This window comes from Rattus rattus, chromosome 17 (assembly GCF_011064425.1).
Source record: "Rattus rattus isolate New Zealand chromosome 17, Rrattus_CSIRO_v1, whole genome shotgun sequence".
Taxonomy (NCBI): Eukaryota; Metazoa; Chordata; class Mammalia; order Rodentia; family Muridae; genus Rattus; species Rattus rattus.
The window spans coordinates 44,245,983-44,261,632 of record NC_046170.1 but is presented as its reverse complement, the minus strand read 5'-3'; the positions used below and the strand labels follow the sequence as shown (position 1 = coordinate 44,261,632).

The 15,650-nt window shown below is 49.5% G+C and overlaps 1 protein-coding gene across 2 annotated transcripts; it reads right to left on the bottom strand.

Annotated features, from left to right (window-relative positions):
* Positions 1 to 4,327: 4,327 nt before the first annotated feature.
* Positions 4,328 to 15,621, bottom strand: Arv1 (ARV1 homolog, fatty acid homeostasis modulator). 2 transcript variants are annotated; one of them, XM_032887804.1, is made up of 5 exons: positions 15,419 to 15,621; positions 12,826 to 12,945; positions 9,635 to 9,788; positions 6,510 to 6,734; positions 4,328 to 5,819 (listed from the first exon to the last, which is right to left on the bottom strand). In XM_032887804.1, the coding sequence occupies exons 1-5, from the start codon at positions 15,578 to 15,580 to the stop codon at positions 5,677 to 5,679; spliced, it is 804 nt and encodes a 267-aa protein (XP_032743695.1). In that variant the 5' UTR covers positions 15,581 to 15,621; the 3' UTR covers positions 4,328 to 5,676. The 2 variants fall into 2 exon arrangements, with proteins under 2 accessions (XP_032743695.1, XP_032743696.1); XM_032887805.1 differs by having other exon boundaries at positions 6,510 to 6,687; positions 15,419 to 15,599.
* Positions 15,622 to 15,650: the final 29 nt, after the last annotated feature.

Genomic DNA, 15,650 nt, shown 5'->3' with positions numbered 1-15,650 from the left:
CAGAAACTCACATGACACAATAAAACGGCTTTTAATGCGATTTTTTAAGAGGGTGGGTTCACACGTCAGGACAAAGGCTGGGCAGATTAAAACCAGACTTTGGAAAGCAGTCACAGTGGGGAGGGAAGACGAGGTATTTGGTTTGTTTCAGGATACTCAAGGCAGCTCTGACCTTGACCCCAAAGTCCAGAGAGCAGGCTGCAGAGCTGCCTGTTGCCTGCCAAGTGTGTCCTCACGGGGTGACTCCTGGGAGTGCGGGAGCAGTCGGAGATGAAAACCTTCTCTCTTGTTTACATGTTTGGGATTTTGAGCTAGGTCTCACTTTGTAGCCCTGGCTAGCCTTAGACTCATGGAAGTCCTCCTGCCTCAGCTGCCCAGATGTGGAGATTTTATGACTTGTATCCATCATTGCTGGCCTCAGCTGGCCATGAGGCTCAGTTGAGGTCTTAGAGAGCTTCCTGCATTGCTCTTGCACCCACGGTTGATAGCCCCGATCCCTTTGGCAGTGAGCACCGATGGCCTGGTGAGTGGGCACAGCTCCCCAACGCTACCTGGAACAGGAACTACGGCTCGCCTAGGTGGGTAATGCCACCGGTGGTCCTCAGGCGGGGGGAGAGGGACACTTGATTGGATGGAGGAATGTGCGCAGCAGCAGTGCCTACCACACACTTCTGGGAGCACAGCTTGGAGCACACACAAACCTGCTTTCAGGCTCCCCACCTGCCTTCCCCGCAGGACTGAGCACACTCTAGCTGAGGCACCTGGTGTAGACTGCTAGCATTTCCATGCTTTCTCTGACAGCTCATCATGCGAGCCACGCCCGACAGGACATGGGGGCAGGTAGGTGCGATCCCATTTCATACCTGAGGCTCTGGCTTTGGCACTCCTTCTCTGGTGATGCTTCAGGAGCTAGGGGTACCTTGGCTTTAAGCTAGGAGGGCTTCTCTTCACAGTAGGTCTCTCGCTTTATAAGGAGGGCTGTGGGTAGGCAGCAGCCAGACTTACCACTGTCAAGGGTCCTGGGGATCTTCCCTTCCCTTCACCTATGCTTCCCTCAGAGACTCGGACGACAACCTGGTTCCAGTCACTAGCGTGCTCTACCTAACAAACTTCCGGTCTCCCTTCCCTGCAGTGTATTTGAAGAGCAGTAAACCATCCTTTCTTAACAATGAAACACGGACCGAGACGTGCCACTAGACTACAGATACAGAGGCCGAGGAGGAGGAGGACTCAATCCCATCACTTCCTTGTGTGATCCCAAGCACTACCCATTAGCCATTTTGGGTTTCGACCTTATTGTTAAGCTTTCTGATTAACTTGACCTTGCAAACAAATACAAATATCCTTTCTTGGCTCCCATGTACTATGCCCTCTCCCCAGTTTGGTCCAAAGGGCTCAGATACTTCTAACAAAGAGTACTCTTCCCCTCTCACTGGGAGGGCGCTGTCTGCAGCACGGTCTCTCCACATTGAAAACAAGAGTGGGCAGTCAGCTGTCAGCACTAAAGGCTTCTTCCTTTGAGAAGGTCATTCTATATGGCCAGGGTGACTTCACACTCTCCATCCTCCTGCCTCACTCACTCACTTGACTCCTGGGTGCTGGGATTAGAGTGCCACACCTGGCTTCAGCCTGTCTATCAGCGTGGTCATGAGGCAGGTTTTCCACCATGGCTGGAGTGCTGCACATTTCCTTCTTGTTAATAATATTGTGTGTGTGTGTGTGAGTGTGTGTGTGTATGTATGTGTGTGAGTGTGTGTGTGTGAGTGAGAGTATGTATGTGTGTGTGTGTGTGAGTGAGTGTGTGAGTGTATGTATGTGTGTGAGTATGTATGTGTGTGAGTGTGAGTGTGTGTGACTGTGTGTGCCTGGTGTATGTGTGTGTGTGTGTGTCTGGGGACAACCTGCAGAAGCTGGTTCTCTCCTTCCAACACGTGGGTCTTGACCAAATGCAGGGTCAGGCTCTGCATCATGGGCCTTTACTCTCTGAGCCATCTCACCAAATATAAGTCCATGTGCTTAACCCAGGACTGCAAACACACACACACACACACACACACACACACACACAACCAGCCAAGAAACTCAAACCAACCACACAAATGAAAGGTCAGAGTGAAATGGAATTAACAACTGTATCACAGTGACAGGTGTGTACTTCACTGGGGTTTCCCAACATTGTCTTCAAGGTTTTCATTAAAGATGCTGGGGACTGTTGGGGACACACAGTACTCATCCCCTCTCTCTGCTCACTGGTAGCTGGCGAGCCTAACCATTTTTTGCTTTTATGCCACAGACAATCCTGAGACGACTGCTCTCACCGTTTCTCAGGTTGGCCTAATGGACCTCACACACGACAGAAAGAGCCCAGCAGTAAGCTACAACCCCATATCAAGCATTCTGGCCTCTTTAACAGCACAGCACTTTATGTGAATGTTTTAATCCCAGGTATGGGCTACAGGGGCCGCTTCGGATTGTCCACGCAGCTGACTGTGATGTGTCTCATGCTCTGGCAGGGGCGTGACTATGTCAGCTGAAGATCGTTTAAGAGCCTGCTGTTGCCACTTGAGAGATATCCTGACTGCGAAGATCAGACTTGCCCCAAGGAACCTGAGGTCCCTAATCAGCAGGAAGTAGTCTAATGACGTCAACACCCCCTTTCCCCTCTAACCTTTCTTTCCTACATTGGGGGAAGTGTAAGGATGAAGAAGGGTGGGCTGGAGAGATGGCTTAGTGGTTAGAACACTGACTGCACTTCCAGAGGTCCTGAGTTCAAATCCCAGCAACCACACGGTGGCTCACAACCATCTGTAATGAGATCTGATGCCCTCTTCTGGTGTGTCTGAAGACAGCTACAGTGTACTCCCATACATAAAGTAAATAACTCTTAAAAAAAAAGAATGAAGAAGGGTGTTGAGTTTTAGTTTTGCTAAGCTGAGCAGACTGACCCTGACCTCACTGCTGTTCAGTTTCTGCCTGGAGAAGCCTGGATTACAGTGTGCTCCACCACAGCTGGTCTGATGTCTTGTTTGGCGTGGAGCACTACTCTCAGCTAGGTAGGGATGAGGCAGTGAAACCTCGTCTAACGTGGGTATGAGGATGGGGGTACCAGATGTTACAGCAGCATTCACCTCCAGCAGCCCCACTGGGACAGAAGTCACCTCTAGGTTGTGGCCTCTATTCAGGGATTTTGTGGGTTTGGTGGCTGGAATGAGAATGGCTCCTGTGGAAATACATGCATATAGGTTTTTCAAGATAGGGTTTCTCTGTAGACTGCCCTGAATTTAGCTTTGTGGACCAGGTTGGCCTTGAACTCACTGAGCTCCTTCTGCATCTGCCTCCAGAGTGCTTAAAAGGGTTAAAGGAGCGAGCTACCATGCATTAGGCCCATCTATTTGAACTCCTGGTCCCCAGTTGGTGGAACTGTTTGTGAAGGATTAGGAGCGACCTTGTTGGAGGAGGTGTGTCGCTGGGGACAGACATGGAGGCTCAAACACTCCTGTGGTTCCCAGTTCCTGTGCCTCCTGCTTGTGGATCAAGATGTGAGCTCTCAGCTATTCCTTCTCTCTGCCACATGGGCTCTAACCCTCTGACACCATGAACTGAATTAAACACTTCTTTTATAAAAAAGAAGTTTTGTTTTTTTTTTTTTTTTTTACAGCTGGCGACCGAACAGGGCCTTGCGCTTGCCTAAGCGCTCTACCACTGAGCTAAATCCCCAACCCCAAAAAGAAGTTTTTTTATAAAACTTCTAGTTGTGGTGATTTATCGTACCACTACAGAAATAACTGCAATGCTTATCTTGGTTATTTCTGGCTGAGAGAACTCAAAAGACAATCTTAGCCACTGAACCAGAAATGTATAAAAAGTCTGATTTATTCTGAAAGACGACTCGAAAGTGCTTCTGCAGAAAACACAAAACACAGGTTTAACGCCACCAGCGAATATTTCAACTTAAAAGACATAAAGGAACTGAGCTGTGGAACCTTGGTGCCTGCCCGGGTGCTCAGCCTTGCCTACAGGTGGTTCAGATCTTCCTGGGGGATTCTGGGTACGTTCAGGACTCCCCAGTCTTGGCTTCACTCACAGAAAGCAGAGGCTTTGGGATCTCTTGCACCTTCTCTTTTGAGGTAGCTGGTCCCGCCACAGAGAGAAGGATAAAGCTGCAAACAACAGAGCAAGACGACTTTGTTCCCATCACCACGGAAGCCTTGTTTCCAAGGCTGGGACCATGGAGGACACAGGGAGCCCGAGGCAGGGCCTCTCCCCGGCGTAACTTAAGGAGACAGAACAAAGAGCAAGACAACACGGCAGGCCACGGGCCCTGTGGTGGGTTCTAGAGACTCACGAGCTCATTTTCCTGCCTATGAATTACAGCAGACAGTCGATACACAGAAGCACAGAGGAACACAGCCTGGTGGCCTAGGGTAGGGATTTGGAAGGCAGTTGCTGTGAAGTAGAGCTGCTGTGGGTAGAAGTGCCAGGGCGGGGTGTGGAGAGAGGCCCTCCTCAGGAGTGAATGTGGTGGCTTCTACAGAAGGGAGCCAGTAGCAGCTGAGTGTGGGCATATCAAACGGAGGGCCACACTCTTGCATTCATTGACAGTCAGGCAGCGGACAGGACCCAGCACTGGTCAGGAGAGGGATCTGGGAGGAACAGGCTCACCCACCCCTTTGCATGAAGGAAGGAAGGGGTGGGGCTAGAATCCCAGCACCAAGTGGCCCGTTTTGTCAGAAACAGAGCATGAGGCTCATAGCTGCAGCAGCTCCATGAAGTTTAGACTGTGGACCTAGGCTCGGAAAGGGAGGCTCACAAAGGGGAAGGCAGGGAAAGCAGCAGCTCAGACGGAATGTCCAGGATGAGCTACACATGTACATGGAGGAGGGAGAGCAGGCCCAGCAGCCATACCTCCTAGACCTGGGAGGAAGGAAGATGGGCTGGCTCAAAGCACAGCAGGACATAGGGCTACACCACAGGGCATGTGAGGAGTGCAGAGATCCACCTCCAAGGAGCCACACTGAAGAGGGAATGAGCCCAAGTGTGGCTCCCTTTCCTGCTGTGGGTCCTCCTGCATTTCCTCATCCCAGGATCCTGCTCCCTGGGGTGGAAGGGGGCCCACAGGTCACAGAGAGGGAAGTATAGGAGGGAGCTGCACAGCAGAAGACAAGAGAAGGAAGGAACACCATGAATGACAGCTGAAGAACAAACTGGGTGACGAGGTAGGGGGAGGGGAGTGAGCAGCAGCCATGGATGATGGGCAGAGTCAGATCCTTAGTCCAGTAAGGGCCAGAGAGGGTGGAGCCCAGCACCCCGTCCTCCTGGAGAAAGAAGCCTGAAGGAGAGGACTGCGAGGGGAGGGGCCATAGGCAGTGCCAGGCCAGACACACTGTGTGATGGAATGCTGACCCCCGGTATGACAAGGACACAGTCCTCAACTCTCGGCAGCTGTGATTACCCGTGTGGGGATAGGCCTGCTAACATTCAGTAAGGCCCCATGGCTCTCCAGGATACACAGGCAGTTAACAGAGGCTGAGGAGGCTTTCCTCGGTGCGACAGCTGCCCAGGAAAGTGCCATGTTCTGACAGTCCTCCCCACCACAGAAGTCATGGGTGGGATGATGACATGATTGTGTCCCCCAGGAAGCGTTAACTCAAGAGACGGTCGACGTTTCCGGTACCTTCAGAAGTCCTGAGACTTGTACACCGCACAGTCACTGCCCACATCCCACTCCATCCTCTGGAAGAAGAAGACCATGATGCTCTCTAGCAGCAGGCCGCTCAGCACGGCCAACAGGGACAGCCTCCGGTTGGTGTTCAGGGTCACTAGAAAACAAAGCAGCAACTATACTAGGAACTCTGGTGACGAGACAGGCCTACAAGCTGCATGGCAGTGAGAACCAGCATTGTTACAAGAACTGACCTGAGGAAACCCACCCTGCCCTTAATCTACACTGTCCTGGACCAAAGTCTGCTCTAATAAAGCACCAAGCTCTTCCCAAGCAAAGAGGAGAAACCCAGAAACAGAGAAAATAAAGCAGGTGGCTCCCGCTGTAACCCAGCTCTTGGAAGCTTCATACAGGAGGAGGGCCGTGAGTTTAAGGGTGGCCTGGGCTACACAGGGAGACTGTCTTAGAACCACTACCACCACCATCCAACTTGAAGGTTTGAGGGGATGAGCGTCACAGTTCAGTCAGGGCCCAACAAGAAAGAAGGTGAGGTATCGGCTTCATTCACAGCAGTGCTTTTCAGAGTGCCTAAAACCTGAAGACTCATCTGGAGACAGGAACTGTGGGAGGGAGGCACCTGGCATTTGCTCTTGGCCAGACAGGAGAGATGGTGTGGACACTCACAGCACCACATGGCCGAACCGAATGACCCTAAGTGTCTGCTGTGTACAGAGCGTCACCAACACGTGCAGGACCAACACAGGTCTGTGGAGGGGCCCCAGGGCCAGGACGTAGCCTTCCAGAAGGCTGGAGGCAGATACGTCAAATAAGAAAGGCACACACTCACCTCTGATCGCCTGGAAGTTTGAGGTGAGGACGAACACCTTGATGAGCCTGAGACACAGAGGCGTGTGGTTGTGCTCCCAGATGACGGCGGGGATCAGCAGCAGCTTCCCGTAGCTGGACAGCAGCAGCGCCTTCAGCAGCAAAACAAAGTCTGGCGCCCCTCTTGCTGTCATGTGTTGCTGTACCCACAGGAAAGCAAACATGCCAGTGAAAAAGGCAGCTTGTTCTACGGAGCAAATGAGAGAACACAGACGTCTCACTCAACCTAACCCTGAAAACCGTGGGAACCCAACTCCAACACAGAACTCGGCTGATGTCCTAAGAAACACCTTAACAAAACACCATTTTCTGTTACACACAAGCACTTGCCCACCCATGGGCTTCGTGTCAAATCCTGCAGGCATGGCTTTGAGAAATATTTCTCAATAGGTCTTAGAGGTTTTTTTCCTTTTATCTTTTTGGGCAGGGGTGGGGGCTGGTGCCTTACTACAATGCCCAGGTTGGTCTCGAACATCTGACTTTGCCGTACCTCAAAGCTCTGGGACCACATCTGAAATTATAGATGTGAGCCACCAAGATCTGAAAGATCTGAGAAAGATCTGCTTTAAGGCCTGAGATGAGGTCTTAGCTCTTGGGTTGGGCGACGTGCTTGAGGTTTTTTGTTCTAAGTTTTCTGAGACAGGGATTCTCTGTGTAGCCCTAGCTGTCCTAGAACTCAGAGATCTGCTTGTCTCTGTGCTGGGATCACAGGTGTGCGCCACCATCACCAGCCAAGTATTTTTTTTAATGTTTATTTTACTCTTAATTCTCTGTGCCTGTCTGTGTGTGGGTTTGTACACGTGACTGCCAGTGTCTGTGGAGGCCAGAAGCAGGCATCGAGCCCTTGAAGCTGGCGTCACAGGTGTTGTGAGATACCTGGTGTGGGTGCTGGGAACCACTGCCGGATCAGGACATGCCCTTAACCACCGAGCTAATCCTCCAGTCTCCTTGAGTATTTTCTTACTATTAGTGTCTTTAAGATGTAAACAGCAATAAATCCCGTACATTTCGAACTGATGTGTATCATGGTTATTAGAACAGTCATAAGCCCAAATACAGGTCACACCCCCTGCATCCAGAAGAGAGAACATCAGGGCTTCCCCCTGACGCATGTCCAGTGTCTACTCCACGAACACTCAGGAGTCTTGAGGTTAGTCAGCACCGCTGCAGAGAGAATGGGTAACTGACAGGACAGGCTCAGGTCGGAGGTATGTCCATCTGTATGGAACCCTTCAGCCACCCAGATGAAGGCCTACTGAGCAGCCATGGTGGGCCCAGTCCCCAGGGGTTTCAAGTAAGAGGGAGAAGGCAGATAGGCGAGAAGTTAGTAATAAGCACTGCACTGTATTAGGTGAGACAGTAGAGGTGGTGTCAGGGTAAGTGTCACAAAGATGAGACTGAGCTAAGACCCAGGGACATGAAGTCAGATATGGTGCCATCGTGGACAAGCACCAGAGTAAAGGGAAAGCCAGTTCTAAGGCCATCAGATGGAGGCTTACTGTGCAAAACGCAGCTGGGCCAGAGCAGGCTAAAGTGGGGCAGGAGGTGCACTGAGACAGGAAGGAAGGAGCCCGCCCCACTCAAGACCCCTCTGTCACTGTACAGAAAGATCCATACGGCGCTGGGCTCATCAGAAAGGGAACACTTTGTGTGAAGAGGCCTGGGGACAGTGCCAGCCCCCAGTCAGGCTACTCTAGCTTGGATAAGGCCACAGGACACCGAGGCAATGGGAAGCAGGGGCAGAACCTTCCTGAAGATGAGTGACCGAGGAATTCAGTAACTGAATAGGGGGCTCCGAGGAGGCTCCAGCTGGGACACTGAGGCCTTGGGTCTGAGCAACTGCAGTGGGAGGCCGTGTGCAGAGGCAGAGCACCTATAGCAGGAGGCCGTGTGCAGAGGCAGAGAGAGCACGGCCAGGCTTGGAGCTGCACCTCACTAACTGTCCATTGGGGCTGGTAAGCAGCAGGCAGGGTCCAGAGGTCAGGAGAAAGGTCTGGGTCAGACACTTGGGAGTTCAGAGAAGATGGATGATACCAGGGAGGGGAGGGATGGTGGCAGAGAGGGGACAAAAGAGCCCGTGATCCAGAATATAGTGTGGAAGGCATCACACGTGGAGAATTCCTGAAACAGTGCTGTGTAGTTAACGCAAGGGCTGTTTTTATTTTTGAGATGGAGAATGTTTTGCTAAGACTGGCCCCAAAGCCTGTTGGACTCCAACAATCCCGCTTCAGCCTCCAGAGCCGCTGAGTACAGCGTGTGCCTGCCACAGGCTGGCTTAAGTCAAAAGCTTCTGAAGCATAAAAGGTTGGGAATTAGAAATAAACTGTCACAGACGTTAACTCACTGCAGTTCAGATCCCAGAGAGAAAGCCCTGGGCTTTAATTTCTATGAAAGGTGCTTCCAAACACAGGTCGGTCTGGGGAGTCCCATCAGACACCTATCTGCCCCACACAGTCAACATAGTGCACTGGGAGACCCCAGACAACTGTTAATGTTTCCAATAAGAGGATGGATGACACCTTCAAGGTGGAGATTAAAACGTAAACAAAATGGCCTAGTCTGGTAAGTGTTCTCTACCCTTACAAGACAAAGCAGGCAGGCGATGATTGATTTCATACCCAGGACAGGGGACTGAGGTGCATGTTTTACCTATCATTGCAGACCTGGCATACAGCTCTTTCCAGCATCCCTGTCCCTATCTGGTATTACCCTGCCTCAACCTTGAACTTCACAGCTCCCTATATAATCTAGACATTTTGCTTGCTCTCCTCCTTCTTCTTCTTCTCTTGTCCAAGCACCCTTTCTCTCTTCCTCTTCCCCCTGCCTCGCTCTACCACCAGACTCCCGATCCATGACAACGCCCCTGGCCTCAATCCTTTGGAGAGCAGCTTCCCAATAAACCTACCTTTAATGTTATCTAATCTGGCTTGAATTGGCTCATTTCATGGGTGGAGAAATCACCAGGCAGGTTAGTGGTAGAGTTGAAATACGGTCCCTTCCTGTAGTACAGCTGTCTCACCACGTCTTAGCTTTGATCAGAACGGTGAGGTGCTAGTTAGCTAATGCAGACCCCTCAGCTCTGCTTACCGAAAGACGCGATCACGAACATCCTGTAGAAGTCCCACTCCTTGGCATAGCGGATCACGTCATCGGGGGCTGGACTCTGGCTCGAGTCCTGCAGCTGCCACCAACGCAGGTATGCTTCACAAAGCAAACAAAACATGCAGAGTTTCCCATGGATCTGACAGTCAAAGACAGTGTCACTGGATCAGGTAAAGAAGTGGCGAGCTGAAGTCATGCCAAGGGGCACGCCACAGCTAAGCAGGCGCAGGGGTTACTGGTTTTTGTTGTTTTGTTTTGTTTTGAGATAAGGCCTTGCGATGTAGAGGCTGGTCTGGAACTCTGGATAGGCCTCCTGCCTCAGCCTTCCAGGTATTTTAAATGTGTACCACAGTCTACTCGGTAGTTGTGCTGAGAACATATAGGTCATATGGATTTCCAATGTTATTAACTGGCTAATTACATTCTTCACTTACGTTACAAGTTCTTTTTTTTTTTTTTTTTTTTTTTTTTTCCGGAGCTGGGGACCAAACCCAGGGCCTTGCACTTCCTAGGCAAGCGCTCTACCACTGATCTAAATCCCCAACCCTACGTTACAAGTTCTTAACTAGCAGTGCATATTGGAAAGTCATGGGGGATTTCCAAGCTTGGACCATCAGAGAACGGAGTCCAGAGTAAAACCTGGGTAGGTGTATTTTGTAGCAATTCCTCGATAGATATGCACACACCATGCATGCCAAGAATCATGTTTTCAACACCCCCACCCCCTTAACTAAATACAGTGTTTACATGACTTACATAGGTGGAAAAGGTCAGAAGAGAATGAATTTAATCTGAAGGTTGTGTGTGTGTGATTGGTTTTTCCAGGACAGGGTTTCTCTCTGTAACCCTGACTGTCTTGGAACTAACTAACTCTGTAGACCAGGCTGGCCTGTCTTAGTGTTGGAATTAAGGGTGTGTACCACCACACCCAGCTAATCTGGCGATTTTAGCACATCACATAAACTATCAGTCTGAACAGGAATTAAAAAAAAAAAAAAAAAAAAAGCCTCAGGGCTGAAGAGAAAAGACTGTCACAGGGAAGATCTGCAGAAGCTCCTGTGACTCTAAATGTTTATTTACCAATCTCCCCGGCTGGACCACCTTTCCCACAAACCGAGCTTCCTCGGGTAACTAACAGTGGAGATGTACGTTTGGGATGTCTGTGAACCCAATCCAACCTGACCCAGTCTCAGGTTCTGAAGTCCCCAAGCTGGCTGGCACAGGTCCTCTGGCTGCACTCTGGAAACATCTGGAAAGGACGTCCCCAGTGTCATCCACAAAGCTGCTACCTGAGCTGCTCTGGGCAGGTCTCCCTTACTCCACCAGGAAATTTCCAGTGTGTAAGCAAGCTTGAAAAGTCAACACTCTGCTCACTTAAAAGGCCTTGATTATTTGAGGGGCAGACCAGTGCACTCACTGTCTAGTTCTGCCAAAATTTAGGAGGGTCAAATTAAGCAAATAAAAACATATACCCAGTCAGATTTGAATTTTATACCCACAACAAATAGCTTGTTTTAAGTATATACCATGCAATAATCCCAGACTGAACGCTGGAAAAACTTCAATTCTTATCCAAGTTTCAGATTTAACTGATGTCTTGCATTTACCTGTCAATTCAACCTAAACTACTAAGCCACTTACCAGTATGAAAAGTGCAAATTTTGAAAACCCAACCTTAAATGTTAGTACCTTTCTGACTTCTTTTTCATTTCCTGCATTCTCTTAACAGCAGAGTGCAAAATGAATTTAATGGTGGTTTAAAAAAATAGTTTTCTTTTAATGTTTGTTTCCTAGATCTAGGTATAATTGTTTCCTATTCTGTGTTGGATTTTGATTGTCAAGCTAATTAGATTAAAAAACACCTAGGGTGACATTCTGCTGGTGGTTTGGAGAGACAGACCTTCCTTCCACCTTAGACCATGGCCAAGACTGTCCATAACTTTGTACAGGGCCTTGCCACTGGTGACTGATGCCTTACTTACTGGAATCCTTGACTGGCCACATGTTGAGCTGGTTCTCCCAACTCCCTACAGCTATTCAGGGTGTGAAAAAAGTAATTCAAAGTCCTAAAGCTGGTAGCTCAAACAGCTTACAGTTGAGGAGGCTGTGTTTGATGGGTTGGTGACCACTGAGGTGAGGATGTAGTTTCGTATCAGGGAGATCGTAGGCGAACGTGGCACCGTTCACTGGCTATGATGTTTTATGACCAATCTTTAACATCTGATTTTACTTGAGCTCTTATTTGAATGTTCTTAGATCTCTTGTAATGAGACTACTTATCTGAATAGAATACTAGCTATTGGAAAAACAGAACAAACAATAAAACCACCTATTGCATTGATAAGGTGCAGATCCACAGCACTGGTCCTTTGGCTGGGACCCTGGCTGGGAAAGGAGGGGAAAACAACGCCAGCACAGCCCTGGCACTTCTCCGCTAAGCAGTCTCACCCTCTCGTCAACATGCCACAGGCCTCCCTGCAGCGGAATGGACTCAAACTGTGAGCCAGAACGAAGCTGCTTCTCCTCAGGGATTAGGTCACAGCAGTGAGGAAGCCCCTATGCACCCGGCTAACCTGGTTAGCTTTACTCTGCTCAAAGTCAACGTTCTAAGAGGTAGTACACTAGCAGCATCCGTGCTCAAAGTCAACATTCTAAGAGGTAGTACACCAGCAGCATCCGGACTACATGCCCCCACCCAGTCTCTCTGTGACCACATCTTCAGGCAGTTACTAAGCTCTGCACACTCTTTTAAATTTGTATCCATCACTTCTAGAAAACCTGCAGACATGAGAGGGAAAAATCCCGTTAGAATCATATTCTCTAATTCTGTTTGAAACTGTTATTTCTTTTAAATGCAAAAGCATTGGGTGACATTAAAAAGTTTTAAAGCCAAGGTTTGGCAAATGGGTGTGGCAGTTAAGAGGACAGATTGCTTTTACAGAGGACAGGAGCTGTGTTCACAGAACCCAGGATAGGAGGCACACAGCTGCCTGTAACTCCAGCTGTCACGATCACAGGCGCCTGCAACAGGGTACACAAATCCTTCCTCCTTACACACCCACGCGTGTGTACGCACGCTCACACATGCACGCACACACACACCTGCAACAGGGTACACATATCCTTACACACGCACGCACGCACAATTTTAAAAAATTTTAAATTCCAGAACTTACATTTATTTGAGTGTTGAAGAGAATATGCCTATAAGCCTGTGTTTTACATAAAATGGCATTAATCAGGATAATAACAGGATCATATTCAATATATTTGTCTACTGGTTTCTGGCAGGATTTCTGGGGGAAAAAAAACAAAATAATATTAGAGCAAACAATTAACAGGTTCTGAAAGGACTTAAAAATCGAAGTCTGTTTTGGACTTTCCCAGCAACAGCGTGTCTAGGCATCAATTTAAAATCTTCCCATTAAAAATGTCCACCCATGTAAGAAGAAGACACTAAATAAAAGCTGCTAACTAGAAAGACCCATATTTAAAATAACAAGCAACTAAGCCCCCGGCATTGAAGACACGGAGGTGGGAGGATGCTGAGTTGGCAGGGGCTGAATAAGGAGACCCTGTCTGAAATCACACAACAAAACAGACAGGAGTCAGACAGGAGTGTGATGTAAGGAGCCACTCCAGGCACAAAAGCTTTCAATGCCACTTTCAGTTGTACGGTTTCTTAACAGCTAATCTCTCTAGCACACCGGCTGACAAGCTGTGGTGTAGGCTGTGACTCCGGATCTGGAGATGGGTGTTCAACAAAGTTCCTATCTTTTAGCTCCCGAGAGACCAGGGTAGTGGCAGCAATCCCAAGCCTGGTCTTTTTCCAATGAAAAAGAACTTGGAAAGAAAACGTTCTTTCTTTGCTACCACAGACACAGCGGAGGGTGCTGTGTTGTGTGCAGAGACTTGGGTTTACAGTCTGGGTCTTTGTCACCTAAATCGGACTCCCTCAGATCCCAAACAGCTTCCTCTCATCCTCTAATACTATGAGGAGAAGAATTAGAACCGGTTGTTATACAACATGTGGACATTGAAACAGTGTCAGTTTCAAACTTGCCCGGATGGTATCACTCAGTGAAAAAAGAGTGGCTGCGAGTCCAAGTGAACTCTGAAAGGCTGACAGGATAACACACAAACAGAAACCACAGGCCGACCACCATCACCTTTTAACTGACTTTAGAAAAAAGTCAAGTGCATTGGAGAACTGTAACCCTGGACGTCAACACAACAAAACAGATTCACTGTCCCCTGGAAGAGCTGCCCTACTTCAGTCACACCACTGTAAGAAACACCAGGCCTCTCCAGTTACCAGGTGAACCCGCAGTTGTGCTTGGCTTCTGGAATGTCAATCTCTCTGTCAAAATGGAGGCATAGAGGTTCACGTCTTTCAGTTGCCTGAAATCACCTGTGAGGTAAGAGCATCTACACTCAGATATCAAGCTCAGGACAGAGGTTCTTTCCAGATCCCCTTCCTTTGCACTGACGTGGAGCCTCTCTCTTCTCCTCAGGCCTGAGGTTCAGGCCCAGAGACTGAAGACTATTGCTGAGAGAAACTGTTAAGTTGGCAAATCCCTCTCTCTATCTTTGAAAAGCTATCTACATCCCACTTTTGGACAGTACCCCAAATGTAAGAACAGGGAGGCAGAGCAATTTGGAGGCAGGAGGGGAAAGACCAGCCTCAGGAAACACAAAACTCCTATTCCTTCTGTATCATTTGTTAGCCAGATGCCTGTGCTGTGGGAACAAAATAGCAAGAGCTCTCCTTCTCCGGAGCTGCATGGGCTCCAATAAGCTCATCACCTGGAGCCACTGTCCTCTAACCTCAGGGACCTTACAGTTTAGAAGGCTAAGAGAGCATGCCACCTTGCCTTGACTGTTACAATGAGATGCCAGTGACCTCTACCCAAAGAGGCTACTTCTACTATCAGGCGTCATGCCCTGTGTTGTCCAGCCTTTTCATGGCACCCGACACATAGGGAGCTCGCTGACTTTCTCCATCTGTGGAACTGATGGATCAGTGGGTGCTCTTCCACCAGCAGCCTCTCCACTGCTTCCTCCTGCCTTCACTTTGAGTATAGGGAGGAAACACACAGGGAGACATTCATTCTATCTCCTCCTCTCTTTCTCTTCTGGACCTCCCGCCTCCATCTCCTAACTGCAGGGATTACAGGCGTGGAGCTGGAGCCGGAGTATAAGGTTTCCTGCGTGTCAGGCAAGCACCCTACGGACCCGAGCAACATCCTTGGGCGTGATAAATGTTTTCTACTTTGGTTAAATTGTTGTGTTATTTACTATTTAATTGACAAGTATCCTGAAAAGACACCGTTTTCTTCTAAGAAATCCCTACAGCACCGGACCTCAAATATTGCTTCCATCTCCTCAGCCTCAACAAGAGAATGACACGCTTCCTGCTAACCATTCCTATTTCCTCAGTGAATCGCATCTCTCTCCATCATTCGTTTATTCGTTTCAGACAGTCTCTCTCTAGGTAACCGAGGCTGGCCTCCAACTCTTGATCCTCCTCCTGCCTGGCCTGCGAGTGGAGTGCTGGAGTCACAGAAATGCGCCAGCACTCCTGGATGCCGTAAGTCTTATAACATTCATGACCTAGGCAGTCTTCAAGCTCATCCTTGCTTTCTCTTTCACGCCATCATATGGACCACTCCTCCCCCACGTGCTCAAGCTCCCAGGCCTCAGCACGTTCGGATCCGCCTTCCTAGCCGCGCCCCGCCCCGCCCCGCCCCGCCCCCCCGGCGCGCTCACGCAGATGGTTATCTTGAGCACGCCGTGGTTGTAGTCCCGGTACAGTTCCCGGGCCTCCCGGTTGCACTCGATACAACGATACAAGAAAGAGGATGAAGCCGCCGCCGCCGCGCCTTCCGTGCCTTTCCCGGACCGCATCCCCCTACGCCCGCCCGTCCCCATGGCCACTCTAGGGCTTCTACTTCCGGCTGCTGACGGAAGACGCTTGGACTGGCCTTGGAGAGGACACTCA